The 16,893-nt window shown below is 43.7% G+C and overlaps 1 protein-coding gene and 1 non-coding gene across 2 annotated transcripts; one reads left to right on the top strand and one right to left on the bottom strand.

Annotated features, from left to right (window-relative positions):
* Positions 1-10,225: 10,225 nt before the first annotated feature.
* Positions 10,226-15,861, bottom strand: b4gat1 (beta-1,4-glucuronyltransferase 1). Its single transcript, XM_061235338.1, has 2 exons — positions 14,404-15,861; positions 10,226-13,695 (listed from the first exon to the last, which is right to left on the bottom strand). Exons 1-2 carry the CDS (start codon positions 15,505-15,507, stop codon positions 13,504-13,506), a joined length of 1,296 nt encoding a protein of 431 aa, XP_061091322.1. The 5' UTR covers positions 15,508-15,861; the 3' UTR covers positions 10,226-13,503.
* A 410-nt stretch (positions 15,862-16,271) lies between these two features.
* On the top strand, positions 16,272-16,353 carry trnas-gcu (transfer RNA serine (anticodon GCU)). The gene has a single exon. It is a non-coding gene; the product is annotated as a tRNA-Ser (tRNA).
* The last annotated feature ends 540 nt before the right edge of the window (positions 16,354-16,893 follow it).

Raw genomic sequence — 16,893 nt, 5'->3', positions numbered from 1 at the left:
TAACTTTCGTCAGACTGAGGGAGATAGTGTCAGATATAATGGCCAAGTTTTGGACTAATGTGAGAGATGGGTGTGTGACAAATACACTGAACACAACACACATACACACACACACACACAATACTGACTGAGGGCCGTTATAGGGCTGTGTTAGCAGGTCCTGATACAGAGGTAGATGGTAGAGAGGGTGTACAAAGGGGTGAGAGGTTATGTGCGAGTTTCTTTGTGTTCTGTTACACCCGATGAAGATCACTCCTCTTAATCTGACCCAGTGTAGTCCCAGACACAATGTGCCATCCTCCACACTGCTGGGATCCTTCCCCCATTACCACTAACAGCCATTCATTAGTCAAGCAACGCACACACACACACACACACACACACACACCTGTGTACGCACATACACACACACACACACACAGACACACACACACCCGTGCACACACATGCACGCAGACACATACCTGTGTATGCACACACACACACACACACACACACACAGACACACACACCCGTGCACACACATGCACACAGACACACACCTGTGTATGCACACACACACACAACCAGACACACACACACCCATGCACACACATGCACGCAGACACACACCTGTGTATTCACACACACACACACACCCGTGCACACACATGCACGCAGACACACACCTGTGTATGCACATACACACACACACACAGACCTGCGCGCTCACCCAGACATAAACTCACGCACACTTTCACATGCACATCCGCACACAGACACACATATGCACCCCATACACACACCCGCGCGTGCACACACACACACTCACACCCACAACTACACATACACTCACGCATACCTGCATGTGCACATGTGGGCATGCACACATAGACACATCATGACAGGCACATACACACAAATATGCACCCCATACGCACACACACCCATGCACACACACATATACACACACACACACACACACACACACACACAAGCCGTTTAGGACTATTTAACAGAACAGACTGAGCTACGATCTGCTTATCTACCAAAAGCTGCTAAGATGAGATGAACCAACGCGCAAAGGGGGGGAAGAGGTTATGATGGTGTGTGTATGTGTGTCTGTGTGTCAGTATTTCTATCTGTATCTGAGTATGTATGCTTTTGAACAGATTGAACAGATTGTGTGTATACTTCCATTGTGTTTTATGTGTGCACGTGTGTGTCTGTGATTCTGTCAGTATATATGTATTAGATTTTACAGAATATGTGTGTATAATTACATTGTGCACACTTGTGTGTGTGTGTGTGTGTGTGTTTGGGGGAATTCCACTTTCTCCTGAAACTGCATCAGATAGCATTTTGAGAACTGAGTTTCTGCTATTGCTAACATCACAGTTGTCGTAGCTATTGTCACAGTGATAATAAAGTAGTATAACAATACTCATGGCTTGCACATGATAATTTAATCAAGTGCTTGTCGTGGCCTTGCAGAGTTCTAGATCCCACCCTGACTCACCCTCAACACAGCCCCCAGCCCCCTTACACACACACACACACACACACACACACACACAAACACTATTTGAGGTACTCTGTAAACCCAATTGGAATGGCTGAGTACCCAGCATAATTAATTAGGCCTTAAGTACAACACCCCCCCCCCCTTTCCTATGCAAGGAAAAAAATTAGTTGTTGATTTTATCAACAGGCAGAACAGGGGGTGGGATCAGGGGGGCATTACCTCAGTTTGTAAGTCTATGCCAACACAAATAACAAGTAATTGAGAGGAGAACAATTAGCATTATCCCATACCTGGGGCTAGGGCCATTCCACAGACAAGGGGGCTGAGAACCATGTCACACTCGAGGGGTTAAACACACTGAGATTCCCCTGCAAATGAGAGGAGGATAATTACTGGCTCGTTAGCAACTCAATGGCAACACCGGTGCAGACTCCCCCAACCAGCACACACACAAACACACAGCAACACTTGTCCATTAGCTGACAGGATATTGGTGGATTTCCTTAAACAAATGCCCACTTTTGGTCTCCTCTTGTTTTCGCAAGGGTGGGGGGGGGTGTTAAGAAAGATGTGAAAACAATGAAAAACAAATATTGATGGTGGGCTGTGAGTGTGTGTGTGTCTGTCAGGGCACGCCTATCAGGAAAAAATTAACATTTTATGCCAACAAGACCTATGAACTATCTGCCATTAAACGTATGACATTTCACCACAACGTACAACGTGAGTGTCTGTAATTCTGTGAGGGTATACAAAAAAAGAAGAAGACTTAATACAGTGGTTGAACATGGTATTATTTTTTTGTGATCAACTTTTTTATGATTTGATTTTATTATTTCACTTTTTTCCCAGCACAAACACAAAAAATATAAAATTCAAAATTACATATACATACTCTCACACAAACACAAACACACTCACACAAACACACACACATAAACATACTCATAAACTCCCCCCTCCCCCCTACCCAGAGGACCCATCTACCTACAACTTCAGAATCACAACACTCCAGTCAATCCAAACTCCCAAGACTATAGGGATACTATATTTCACACAGTATTATAAAGCATACGGGACTTCAACTGATGAAGTACTTGCACTGTTTCGGGATACTGTTGGGAGTATAAATGTAATGTCCATCAGCTCTTAAAGGCTTATGTTCTCGGAACCTGTGTGTTCTTCCAGATCTTTCTTTTCCAGCACAATTACAGTACACAGAGAAGGATCAAGAGCTAAACTCACATTTAGATCCAGTAAGGATAACTGTGTCCAGGCTCCCCTAATGAATGAGTCATACAGACACATATGGAGGTGTTAGTCCTGGGTGTCCAGTGGGACTAATTTTAGGCTCTAGCTGGGAAAACAGATGCTGGTGATAGATTATTTGCGGCTTTCGCTGGCTTGTTTGTTAGCGGGCTGCTTTCAGTAACTTTGCTGTTGCAATGATATGCTCCCTCATGATCTCAAAGATGGTTGAGTCCTCTCGTTGTGAAGGGAGCAGTTCCCCTCTTTTACCCAGTATTTAAGGTGCTTGAACTAAGAAAACATCACACCTCCTAATGTTCTGTTCCAATGGCAATGCATTTCATTTCGGACAAAAAAAATAAAAATAGCACTGATTAATCATAGCAATTTACATTTTAGTCACTCTTATCCACGGTGACATACAGAGCTTGCATTGTTTTAGAAACGATCAATATATACAGCTGCATATTTTACTAAAAATGTCTGTCCAAAAAACTGTCCAAAGAAATTGACTGATTGAAACCTCCTCTTATGCCAGTCAGGAGGCTTTCTGTCATATAGCAGGTGTTATGGGAGTTGTTTAGGAATGTTACAGGGCTCAGAGAGAGGGCTTATTCTCATCTAATACTTTAATGCTCATTAATTCCTGCTTCACTGACATCCCGCGTCTCCACATCTTAACACTCCCCACCCCCTTCCCTCCCAAATCTCCGCAAAACATGTCACCCGCCCGCCCTAAACCTGCCATGCCTCAGTGACCCCTGCCAATCTGGGATGACCTCACAGATCTCTGTTGGCAGCTGTCCTTCTCTCTGTGTGCAAACACCAATAACGGCTGTCTGCACCTTAAAGGAAAACACCAACATTTTGGGAAATATACATTTTTTTCCGACTGACCCAGACTTAGACGAGATGTTTGATTTCATTTTCATTTTTGTGCATTCACTGGCTCAGTTTCCATGTTAGTATAACGGGTTAGCTTAGCATAAAGACTTGAAGCCTATAGGATTCAGTACCATGTTAGTATAACGGGTTAGCTTAGCATAAAGACTTGAAGCCTATAGGATTCAGCACCATGTTAGTATAACGGGTTAGCTTAGCATAAAGACTTGAAGCCTATAGGATTCAGTACCATGTTAGTATAACGGGTTAGCTTAGCATAAAGACTTGAAGCCTATAGGAGTCAGTACCATGTTAGCATAACATGTTAGCTTAGCATAAAGACTTGAAGCCTATAGGATTCAGTAGCCTACCTTCAAAGTGAAGAAATGCACCTTGCAGCAACACCGAAGCTCTCTTATTTACACAAGGTATCATGTCTATTTGAAATACATGTGGGGGGGAAAACAATTGTAAAAACGAGAGTTGGAGAAGTTGGAACTATAACCGCTGCACACACATGTATCCTCTTCCGTCTTCTGCTGGTTGAGCGCAGTGATGCGCACACCTTCTGAAGGTAAACTATGCTTCAGGGAATGTCGTTAACATCAATGGATATCCAGTACTGTGCAAAAGCTTTAGGCAGGTGTTCAGAAATGCTGTAAGAATGCTTTAAAAAATTGAAATGTTAATAGTTTATTTTTATCAATTAATAAAATGCAGAAGAAAAATCTAAACCAAATCACTATTTGGTGTGACCACCCTTTGAGTTCAAACCAGCATCAGAGGTGTTTCAGAATATTTCAGTTATTTCCTCTTCAGCGTACGGCCACATAATTTCTTCAAGTATTTTGATGTATTCCAACTGATCCTGGTATACAAACCCAACACCGTAGTATGAAAAACATCCCCATACCATGATACCATCACCATGCTTCACTGTCTTCACAGTGTACTGTGGCTTGAATTCGGTACCCGGGGATCATCTGACGTTGACAACCACTAGACCCGAAAAAGAACAATTTTACTCTCATCAGTCCAATGTTACGCCATTTCTCTTTGGGCCAATCGATGTGTTCCGTGGCAAATTTTAACCGATTCTGCGCATGCCCTTTTTTCAACAATGGTGCTTTACAGGTGCTTCTTGCTGATAGCTTAACTTCGATCAAACGTCTTCTGACTGTAACAGCACTGTCAGCTGATGAATGGCTGAATCTTTGCCATTCTGACTATGCTTCGATCCGTTTTAACAGTAGTTGCTCGTTTTCTTCCACTTGTTTCGGGTTTTTGTTGCCATTTTAAAGCATTTGAGATGATTTTAGCTGAGCATCCTATAATTTCATGCACTTCTTTATACGTTTTCCCCTCTCCAATCGACTTTTTAATCAAATGATGTTGTTCCTCCGAACAACATTTGGAACGGCCCATGTTACTTAGTAATATACTTATAAATATATTTTACAACAATGTGTGAAACATTTGCTTCCCTTCTTCCTTAATAAAGGACAATTAATGACACCTGTTTTTTCACAGAATTAATGAATTCTCTAATTAAACTCCACACTGCTATTATTTTGAACACGCCCCTTTCAATGTATGAGACAATTACTCAGAACAAGCAGCGTGCATGTCATGACAGTTGTGTCTGTTATTTTTCTATGACACTACTACATCTACAAGTAAAGTATTTGCCATGCAGAAATATCACTACTACTAGTAACAGTGGTTTATCAGGTTACTGTTGTTGTGCTGCTATTTTTTTGAACACAACTGTATGTTGTTTTAGAAATGTTTTATACCTGAGAAAAATATAATAATTTGTCAAAACTAATACAATGTGGGGCGGCATGGATGGTGCAGTGGGTAGCACTGCCGCCTCACAGCAAGGAGGTCCTGGGTGCGAATCTCCGTCGGCCGGGGCCTCTCTGTGTGGAGTTTGCATGTTCTCCCCGTGTCTGCGTGGGTTTCCCCCGGGTACTCCGGTTTCCTACCACAGTCCAAAGACATGCAGATTAGACTGATTGGAGAGTCTAATTTGCCCGTGTGTGTGAGTGAGTGAATGGTGTGTGTGCCCTGCGATGGACTGGCGACTTGTCCAGGGTGTATTCCTGCCTTTCGCCCAATGTATGCTGGGATAGGCTCCAGCCCCCCTGCGACCCTGTTCAGGATAAGCAGGTTAGGATAATGAATGAATGAATAATACAATGTGAGAGTCTGTGTAGGTGTTTTTTTATGTTTAAAATATCATGTCATGTGATGAAACATATGTCTGTTTGCATGTAATTTTACTAAGAGGGTCATGCCAGTACGTTGATAAGTATGGTTTAGCTCTTCCCACAGAGCAGCATTACCATCTGTGTGTGGGCAGAGTGTCAGTGTCCATTGCAGTGTGTATTTATGTACGTAAATATTGGCCTCTAGATATATGAATATGTGTGTGTGTGTGTGTGTGTATGTGTACGTGCGTGTGTGTGTGCGTGTGCAAGTTTGTGTAAGCGTGTGTGTGTGACCGTGTGCATGTGTGTGGGTGTCTGTGTGTGAGTGTATGTGCGTGTGTGTCTGTGTGTGTGAACACATGCGTGTGTGGGTATGTGTGTGAGCATGTGTATGTGTGTCTGTGTGAGCACATGAACACGTGTGTGTGTGTCTGCATGTGTGTGAGCGCGCATGCCTGTGTGTGTGTGTTTATGTGGATCTGTGTATGAGTGCTTGCGTGTGTAGCTGCACTAATTAAACTGACAGGGGCAGAGTTTACAGCGCACAGAGCTGAGGGAAGGCTTGGTGAGCAGGATTACCTACACCCCCCCTGGATTTCCTCCCAGAGATAGTACCATGTCCCATGAGCCTCTCCCTGAGACAGGCGGGGAACTGAGCAGGGTGCGTTTAAAAAGCCCACATGCAGTTTGTCCAAGGGCACACAGCCATCTAAGCAATGATACACATGACACACCGGGCTGTTTCCATTAGCCGTCGGGCTAACTGCTCTAACAGACGCTAATCGATGCTGAGCTAGCCCGTGAGAAAGTGAGGCGGGTGTTTAAAACGAGTCCAGAGCACTGTCATGTTATGATATTTTCACCTACAACTTTAGGAAGATCAGATTGAATGTACAGCCAGTTAATTTAAATTAGTACAATATCTTTTTTTCTTTGTTTATAATGTAATGTATTTTGCAGGACTCCCTTGACTAGTACTTTTTTTTGTCACTGGAAACAAACAAACCCATAGAAAAATTAAATGAAGAAACAACATGTTTCATATTATTCATTATTTAATAATAGTTATTACACAGATATTAGGCTTTTTTGTCTCTGGGGTAGGGAGTGTGTCCAGAAGAGGGGCCTTTATTTTAATTTTAAAAAATCATGAAGTTGTTCTTCCCTCAGCACATGAGTTACAAACAGTGTGTTTCACTTAGGCCTGGTAATTATCCTGGTCTCTTGTTTCAAACCGCACATTGCCTTTAAGCCCCGGTGTAGCATTTGGTGTAGATACTAATGCTCTGCAATCCCCTGGCCTTTGACTTGATGCAAGCTGGCCCACGGAAGCCATCTCTGCCTACTTATCCGAGCCAGTCCTGGGGCTTCAGTGGCCCTATGGAAGAACACTGCTGTCACCCCAAAGCGCTCCAACGTGAAGCAAGGCCACCAATTAAAGTTTCATTTTGTGGCCCAGGGATGTTGGTCCCAAACAAGTGTTTTACGTGTGTATACACCACTGTTTCAGAATGCAGACGGTGTTGCGTAGCTGTTCATGCCCATCGCCTTGGTGTTGCTGGAGTCTTACCCTGCCATTTAAAATAAAGATTTCATCATTCAGCAGTCGACAAGGAGGTTTTCATGAAACGGTCAAAAATACCCCAAGCTATGCGCCGTTACTTCTTTGTAACAAATATAGCTTATTAGAAAAGAGTTTTATTTTGAGGTGGTTGTGTAGATGAGTGTTAATCACTTAAGGACCTTAAATAAGTTACTTAATTATTTAAGAGTTTAAGTATAATTTCAGACTGAAGCAGTGTGATGGGGTAATATAGACTTCAGTCTAGTGTGACTATGAGTCCAGCTGTTTAATGTGACTGTACGAAGTATACAGATTGTATAAGTGGTAGATATCCAGTTTTGAAAAGGGTGTAAGCTCAGCAATGAAATTTTAATCATCGGCAGGGCTCTGTGTGCCCATGTTGTGTGATGCGGTATTCAGCTGGTACCTGAATCACCCCTTATCACAGTGGAATACAATGCAATATATACAGCATATATGTGGACTTGAATATATAAATATATATCACAGCAGTGCAGAATATTGTGCAATATCAGAAAGCAGTAATGTTTTGATATTTTCAAAAATATTGTGAAATGTTGTGGTATATATTTTATTTCAGTATATTTGTCAGTGTATTCCATTCCCGTAAGAGAACCCCACACACGTCCTCTGCAAATGATCTGTTCCTGGTTCTAGCACCGCCCCTCAGAGATGGGACCAGCACAGGGCGGGTGGGTTTTCCTGCAGCCGTCCTACGATCAGCCACTGGGTCAGGGCATACAGTACTATGACAGCCATTCCAAACTGAGTACCTCAAACGCCTACTCCAGTTGGGGTACCTACATAAAATGGACGCCAAAAGCCCGGCAGTGCACTGGCAGCCCGCTCATGCAAAATGTGATGCTTTATTTGCCACCATTCTCCCCCTGAGGCGCGCTCGTCTCACCGGATAAGACCGGCCGTTAGCCCGTTAGCGTGCGGAGGAGGGGCGCCGCTAATTGCTTGTGTCATAAAGCTCTCTGACCCTAATAAGGCACCCTGCCCAAATCTGCTGGGATAAACCTGATTTACCTCACCAAACCTGCCTAATGCACCCCGGTATCCAGACACACACACACACCCACACACACGCGCACCCCATTATCCACTCACACACATACACACACACACAACCCCGTTATCCACATAAACACACACCCAGTTATCCATGCGCACCCCATTATCCACACACACACATACACACACACACAACCCCGTTATCCACATAAACACACACCCTGTTATCCACACACACACACCCACACACACCGTTATCCACACACACACACACCCACACACCCAGTTATCCACACACACACACACACCCACCACGGTATCCACACACAAACACACACACACACACACACCCCGTTATCCACATACACACACACAATTTTCCACACACATACACACACACACCCCGGTATCCACACACACACACACACACATCCCCCGTTATCCACACCCACACACACACACACACACCCCGGTATCCACACACAAACACACACATACACACACCCCGTTATCAACACCCACACACCCCGTTATCCACATACACACATACACACACACACACACCCACCCACCCCGGTATCCACACACAAACACACACAGCCCGGTATCCACACACACACACACACACACACACACACCCCGTTATCCACACGCACACATGCAGGACGGTAGATCTCCAAGAACTGGGTTGGTGACCCCTGCTCTAAAGGTAGAAAGCAAGTGGTGGGAAGACCACGCCAGAAACAACTGGCTAAAACAGAGGACAAAGATGTGGAGGGGTGGCAGGAACACATAAAGACCCTGAGCCCCGTCTTGTCCTTTCTGAGAAGCACAACACTGAGTTTAGTCAATGCTGCTGCGTTGTGCTTGAAAGCTGCACAGCACTTCCCTGCACTACCCCCTAGTGGATGCCTTGAGTTACTGCATCACAGACCAAGGAGTTGTTTTCTGGTCTCAAAAAAGGGCCCATAGCAAAAGCCCCACATGTGCCACAGAGACGGTATGACATTCTGAAAATGGCAGAAATTACATTCATGATGTCCATGAGTTGCTCACTTAAAGGTTGATGGAAATTGTACTATTAATACTAACAAGCCAGCTTTGCTGAACACCACAGATAAATCTAATTTATAAATGAAAATGAACAAACTATATTCAGAATAGATTTTCCCCCCAATAAACATAAGTGAGAACATAGCTATTGAGTCAAGTGCTGAGAATTGTCTCTTTAAAAAGCACAAAAAAGGACACTCCTGTACTTTGGCACCACTTGCTGGTTATAGAAGTGTTACTACACAAACCAGAAGACTATCACCCCCACATTAGATTCCTGAGTCAAGATTAATCAGGCATGTTAATTAGTGGTGAGAGCAGACCTATTTTTTTTTTTTACGCAGCTGCCAACACCCAGATTCATAAGAGGGTGCACTACAGCCCTGATTATGAAGAGACAGATCAAAGACTCCTTTGTCATTTTCTTTTTTTTTTTTAAAGCTTGTTTGTAGTGCTTGGAGGGGGACCGCTGGAGGGACGGCCGCACAAGCTAAACAGACAGGGGGCCATATGGAAAAACACAGGGTGCGACCCCGTGTAAAATAAGATTACGACCAGTCCTTTATTGTCAAGCCAAAGCGCAGAGGGATTGACCCACAACACAAAAGCAAAGCCAGACCACAGAAGAAGAGTCTGTTGGAAGCAAGCTTTATATAGAGGGAGGGAGGGAGGAGAAAGACAGAAAAAAAAATATTCAAATGTCCATTATTTTATTAAGTTGTTTTATTGTAAAAGATGCATTTCACACATCGAAAACCTCAAAGGAACACAAATAAACCACGGCAGTGGAGCAGAGGTTCTCGACCCTGTCGAGCCAGATGGTCCGTTTTACTCCAGTTTATTACAGTTAAATGCTGCCTCGCTTTTTTTCTGCAGTCCTCCAGGACTAGGGTGGAGGACCCCAGGAATGGAGGCTGGAGGTAATTTTGGAATCTTGAGGGGCTGAAATCCAGAAACGGATACGGCCCTCCTTGCCCACCAAACCCGGCCCCGGTTTCCTTCGCTCCCAGGTGATTCAATGAACTCTCAACTGCCTCCCAGCTAAAGGGAGCAGAAGAAACGGCGAGTGTTAATTCCAGATAATCTCTCAATTAAATATGCATCATCCATTAAATAAATATATAAATATGTAGGACGGTTATTTGTGTAGTGGGATCTAAAACAGGAAATTTGAAAGATACTGAAGAATGACACAAACTTTTCATATATATTTGCAAACAAACCAAACTGCACTTGTATTCTAATCAAACAGTCCAACAAGCTAAGGCGGGCCTCTGAAGATAAAACACCAAAGTGGTACACTCTGGTCGACAATACATTTCATAACTGGAAGAACAGTTGCTCCTGAAATGGCACATCATTTTTAGGGATATCCCTTGCCCCACTCCACAAATTGTGCAGTGTCTTAGCTGCCAACCTTTGCTAAATGTGGCGTCGTTCACGACACGATCTCTAAACCTTACCACATTTTGAAGGAATTAGACATGCAAATAAATAGGACATTAACAAATAAACTCTCCACCTCCTCCTCCCTGAAACATTAAAGTGTAACATTAAAGTGTAGGATTGCAAATATGCGATTCAAATTCTTAACTGGACACCTTAACGCTGATGTCACAATCACTACTGGTGAATGGCAGCAAATGTGTTCTAGAACACCGACTAATAATTCTGAGATGGAAAAAAAAAATAAAAAAGATTATTGAAAAAAACAATTCCAAAAACCTACTCCTCAGAGGGTCACAGAGGGAGATGTACGGTGACCCTCTTGGGCAATCCTTGGGCTACACAGCTTATAACACCAGTGCTGGGCATGCACATGACAGAACCTGCAAATTCTACCTGATTGCACCTGGCAGGTAATTTTTATCTGTCACACACAAAATATGAGGTGTGGCATTCAAGCCCACCTGTCTATGGATATGCAGAGAGTTCAATACATGAACATTATTGTAACACTTGGGCTATAAGTACAGGGATATACAGGAATATCAATACATGGACATTAATATTATACCTCAGTCTTGTCTGTAATCTATCTTCATTTTAACCTTCTTCCCGTCTTTTAATTATGTATTTGTGAAGCATTGTGTGCTATTGTGTGCTGGAAAGGTGCCTGGTATGTCATATATTGTATACATAGGTGATACATATTACTATATATTTAACATATATATTAAAGATAACTTTAAAAATACTTTGCTAAATAGTTTATACTGCAACTAATGCACCCTGAAGTGCTGACAAAATAACTAATAATGAGGCCAAATTTTCACCAAGCTCTCAGGGACCACAATGCCCTAGGCTGGCTACATCCAACCAGGAGCCAAACAGGTGCACCCACCTCAACCCCAAAACACATCAAGTAATTTTATCAGTCATTGAACATTCAATTCCACACACCAATTAAATCATGACAGCCATAGGAACTTAATACTCTACAGCAGGGCAGCCCAACCCTGTTCCTGGAGGTCTACTGTCCTGTAGGTTCACACCTACCCTAACAAAGCTCATTCAATAGCCAGATATCCCTGTTGAGCTCCTAATTGGTAGTAATGTGCCTATTTATGGTTGGAATGAAAACCTTCAGGGACAGGGTTGGGCAGCACTGTTCTATAGTGAACTGTAAAAGACCTAAAATGGAGGTCCAAATAAGTATGACCAAAGCTCATTCATAATTCTGTGTGTTGTTAAGATAAATTCTCTCCCTGCCTGAAACCAAAGACGATAAAATGCATTAAAATGGCTGAGGCTGAGACGTAATTAACTGATTCCTTCAGTTGACGACTGCTGTTATATGTTCTATGACCACGGTCATTATTAGCAGTCCAATGACAACCATGTTACCACAATCCAAAGAGTATATCACAGTGAAGTATAGCTACACTTCTTTGAATAGCACACAACTTTGTAAACCTCTACTAATGCATGTACCAAGCACGTTTTCTTTGTTGTGACACTTTAAAATAACAGAAACATTGAATATATATGAAAATGATTTGTGTGGTTCAGTAGTCAAAGATTCTCTCTTTCAATATTTCAGCAGCCGCTCCGAGCATAAGTTCATAAACTCCATTGCGTCTTGGCTTTGTCACTCTTAAAAATGCCACTGCAGTAAAGCAGTTGACAGCATCTTGAAACAAATCAGTGCAATCCCAGCAACACCTGCAAGATTTTTGTACCGCAAACTTCCATGTGAGCACGAATGAAAAAAGATCAAAGACGTCTGTGCTTTTTCCGTTTTCCCCAACATCTCCTCTGGGTCCAATTACTGTGGCCCTGCCGAGCTCAATCTCTCCGCTGATAAAACGCTTGCATCAGATTACATCTCATAACAGATTTCATTAGCTTCCTGTCATCTCACTTCTGAGCCCAGGAGAAAATAATGGACAACATTCAATCATCCACCCACCCCTCATCTAATTCGGGAGTGTCAGAATAATTAATCGTGAACTTTCGCGAGATAGAATTAAAACAGGCAGTCGGCACGGAAAAGATAACAACGATAACCCACATGAAGTGTGCAGACGACAAACTGGAACAGCTGTGCAAGGGGTCTATTGTTGAATAAGATTTCCCTGCCGCAAACAGAATAGATTAAAACCATGGTTTCTAGCCCTGTTCCTGTTTATCGACAGTCCTAGGTAGGTTTTCATTCCGAGCGCTAATTTGGCACACCTGATTATACCAAGCAGGTACGATAACCAGCTGTTGAATGAGGTGTGGATTGTTAGGGCTGGAGTGAAACCCTGGATTAAAGGGTGACTTTCCCTGTCTGCAGGGATAGTGTTTGAAGCTCCGGGCGAATAGCAGCACTCCTGGGCTTGACCGCTCAGGAATGTCACTGGCATTGCCCTCTACAGTAACAGTGCAGAGACATATACATCAGTGTTCGACAAGCACAAGGTCTTTTGACAACGGTTTAACATAACGTGGTTCCTAGTGTGAAGTGACAGAACGGGAAGATTTCGGTCCGTAAATCCCAACTGGTGGCACAGGACTCAGCAGCGTCGGGGGGAGGCAGGGTACTTGGTCTTCAGTCCTTCTTTGAAGCTTCGGAAAAGCAGCCTGTTGCGTCGGTTTTCCTCGTCCTTGCGCTTGTGGAAGTCTCCGGCCACCTTGAAGCCCCGGTGCACCACGAACGCCGAACTCAGCACAGAGAAGCGGTACCCAGCGACGTGCAACTCGCAGGCCTGGAGTTGGGAAAGGCGGGGGTGAAATGTCAGAGATGGAAAATAACAGAACAGCCATGTTGTGAGGTCATGTTGAAAAGCAGGAGAATGTGGCGGGCGGAAGCAGGAAACGGGGTCAGTTTGTGTGTGTATGTGTGTGTGTGTGTGTGTGTGTGTGTATGTGTGTGTGCGTGTGTGTGTTTGTCTGTGTGTGCGTGCGCGAGTGGGGGAGAAAGAACTTTACACTTGTCATGCCAACAGCTGAAATGCAACCACTGTTACTCAAATCACCGTCCTCGAGGGCCAAGGACTGCTGCTGGGAGTCAGGTGTGAAGATATTCTGACCAATCAGTAACATTGGAAGGGAAGCACAAAAACTCCTGGCCTTGGGGGTTAGATTTGAGAACCCCAGCGACAATTAGACAATAACAAGTTAGACAATAACTCAGGGGTCTCCATTGTTATCTGAAAATAACTGATGTGGGTGTAGGTTTTTCTTTTAGCCCAGCACCATGACACCTGATTCAACTAATTAACTAATCACGGTCTTCAATCAAGACCTTGATATGTATAATCAGGTGTCTTTGTGCAGGGCTAAAACAAGACCATGCACCCATCCCTGCTGTAGCCTACAGGAGAGTCATGCTTCCCGACATTCGTACAACCACCCAAAATTAGTGGTGCTATGGACGCCTGACTTATCTTGAGACAACCATTCATTTGACATACCTGGCTGATGCGGTTGAAGCCATACTGACGGAAGTTCTCGTCGTACAGGGGCACGGTACGTGGTCCGATGTAGAAGGGCTCCCAAGGGTCGACCCAGTTTAGGGTGTAGGCCACCTCCAACTGCCCAGTCCCGTGGCCGTGCAGATTCACCCACACGGAATAGTTTGTGGGTGCCTGGCACCGGGGGCAAAGCTCTTCGTAGAAGGGCCGGACCTCGCCCACCTGATACAGCTGCACAAGCTCGGACTTGGAAGCCGGCAACTTGCGCGCATGTCTGATCTCGAAGGCTGGCAGCACGAAGACTTCGTCCGAAGCGGGCTCTCGCCTTTTTAGCAAGGCCAAGAACGACTGCGGCAGGTCGGCACTGGGAACCATGTCAATGTCTATGACCAGAATGTACGTCGTGTCCGTTCCTCCTCTGGCTACGTTACGCAGCAGGTTGTTGGGATAAGAGACATTGGTGCCAATGGCATAGTTCTTGTATTTGTCCCTGTGAGTCTCCAGCTTAGCAAATACTCCAGCGCAGTCTTCCAATCCAGCAAATTGCTCACGATCTTGGTCGGGAAAGCTAGCCATCTCTCCGGAGTGGCACACCAAGTGGAAATCCACAAGCGCTTGTATCTGCGGGCAAAACGTACTGAGGGCATAGACGAGCGCTGTGGCAAACTTGACGTCTTGGCCGTGCGCGAATATCGCGACGGAGAGAGGGTTTTGCCATCGCTCCTGCAACGAATCCAGATGGTGCAAATTGTTGATGGTCGTGTGCGTGGCCAGAGTGAGCTGGAACAAACTCCCATCCACACCTGGCTTTTGATTGGCCGAAAACTCGCTTTTAATTAAGTTTTTGTATATGCGATACTGCCCACTGACGTCAAAAATTCCTCCAGTGGATAGAGAATACTTGAGACGTTCTTTGCGAGTATTTTTCTCCGGTTGGTGAACATTTTTCTTCCCGGCGCCCCCAAAGAGCTCCGAGTACCTGTAGCGCTGCTGCCGACCGTGTAGCTTCGATAGGAAGGACAGGTAAATTAATTGCAGGAGCGCTACAATTAGCAGGGCACTGAGCACCACCTTAAACACGGAACATTTTTTTGAGAAATGCATTCCAAAACATTTAGTTGTAATTATTTTTAATTATTTAGTACGCGTCCAATTAGACAGGACAGGTTATCACCTTGCAACGATTATAGAGAACTATCTAGCTAGCGAATGTTAGCCACCAATTGCTAACTAGCTAGCTAGCTACCGACTTCCATTATACACACCATTCAATTGAGCATCTGTACTCCAACACACGGGGGTCGACAGGACCCTCAGTCGTTGGTTTTAGATGTCGCTTTTCTTATGAGAGAGGACCTTCCACAGTCATATTCGAGGTTACAAAACATGCAGTGTTGGACGGAGGAATGCATTTCAAAAACACAACAAATTCGAGTGCGTTATCAGGAGCGCATGTCCATGCGCAATGCCATCTACCGTACATCTTCGAGTAGAGGGGGATATAAATCGCATCCAGCTGGTTCACGTAGCTCCGTATGCGTGATAGACAAATTCAGTGCGATATACACAATTACACATTTCCTAACAGTAATGTAGTGTAATCTAATACATACTCGCTTTGATTGCATCGGCTCCCTAAACCGGGCGTGGTCATTGGGAGAATGTGTCATACTGGAAACGAATCTCAAACCCGAAACAGTGCTGATCTTTTACATATTTCTGTAAATATTTTGTCTTTTATAGTGTCTGTATACTATATATAGAAATATCACAACGCATAATATATTTTTAAAAAATCATATCATTATTAATATATTATTTATAGAGGCTATATTTATTTTACGGTGTGTTCCTATGGAAACCTATGAGACGAGGTGGCCGAGTGGTTAAGGCGATGGACTGCTAATCCATTGTGCTCTGCACGCGTGGGTTCGAATCCCATCCTCGTCGGAATTGCCTTTTTAAATTAATTGAATTTACAGCAGTGACTCGTTATTCTAAACTAATATATACCAGTTCATAAACGAAATATAGTGCACAAATGTGAATATAAATAACATTATGCAGTCAGTGCATTTGAATATGTATGCCACCCTGACTCCTTGGGAAGCGTGGCATCTGCAATAAAGGATGTCAGAAAATTCAAACTAGCTAACTAGTGGCAGTTTTATAAATCATCTTTCAGAGCGTTCCCGGTGATACCTAATGCAAAGTTGCACCTTTTGGTGAATTATTCTGAATTGCTTGCTTAAACAGGGGTTGTTTCTGGAAGACATATTAGCAGAATAAGGGTCAGATATGCTTTACTGAACTTGTCTGGTCTATTGGAGCCTATGAAATACATAGCGCAGAGAAGTATCTGAATACAAAACATTTACGCATTTCATTCATTCATTGCCTTTTAGAGAAATTTACTTTGTTACTTTTATTCACTCATTTTTGTATAAATGAAATGTGATTCCATAAGAAATTTTACTGCTGAACACCAGA

Source organism: Conger conger, chromosome 3, assembly GCF_963514075.1.
Source record: "Conger conger chromosome 3, fConCon1.1, whole genome shotgun sequence".
In the NCBI taxonomy this organism is placed as follows: Eukaryota; Metazoa; Chordata; class Actinopteri; order Anguilliformes; family Congridae; genus Conger; species Conger conger.
This window is presented reverse-complemented; position numbering and strand designations above follow the sequence as displayed.

Bases quoted from the DNA above. Each gene is read 5' to 3' on its own strand.
- b4gat1 (XM_061235338.1), bottom strand. From the start codon at position 15,507: ATGCATTTCTCAAAAAAATGTTCCGTGTTTAAGGTGGTGCTCAGTGCC. The intron at 13,696-14,403 runs GTATGTCAAATG...TCCCAACTCCAG, and splicing joins GCTTCAACCGCATCAGCCAG to GCCTGCGAGTTGCACGTCGC.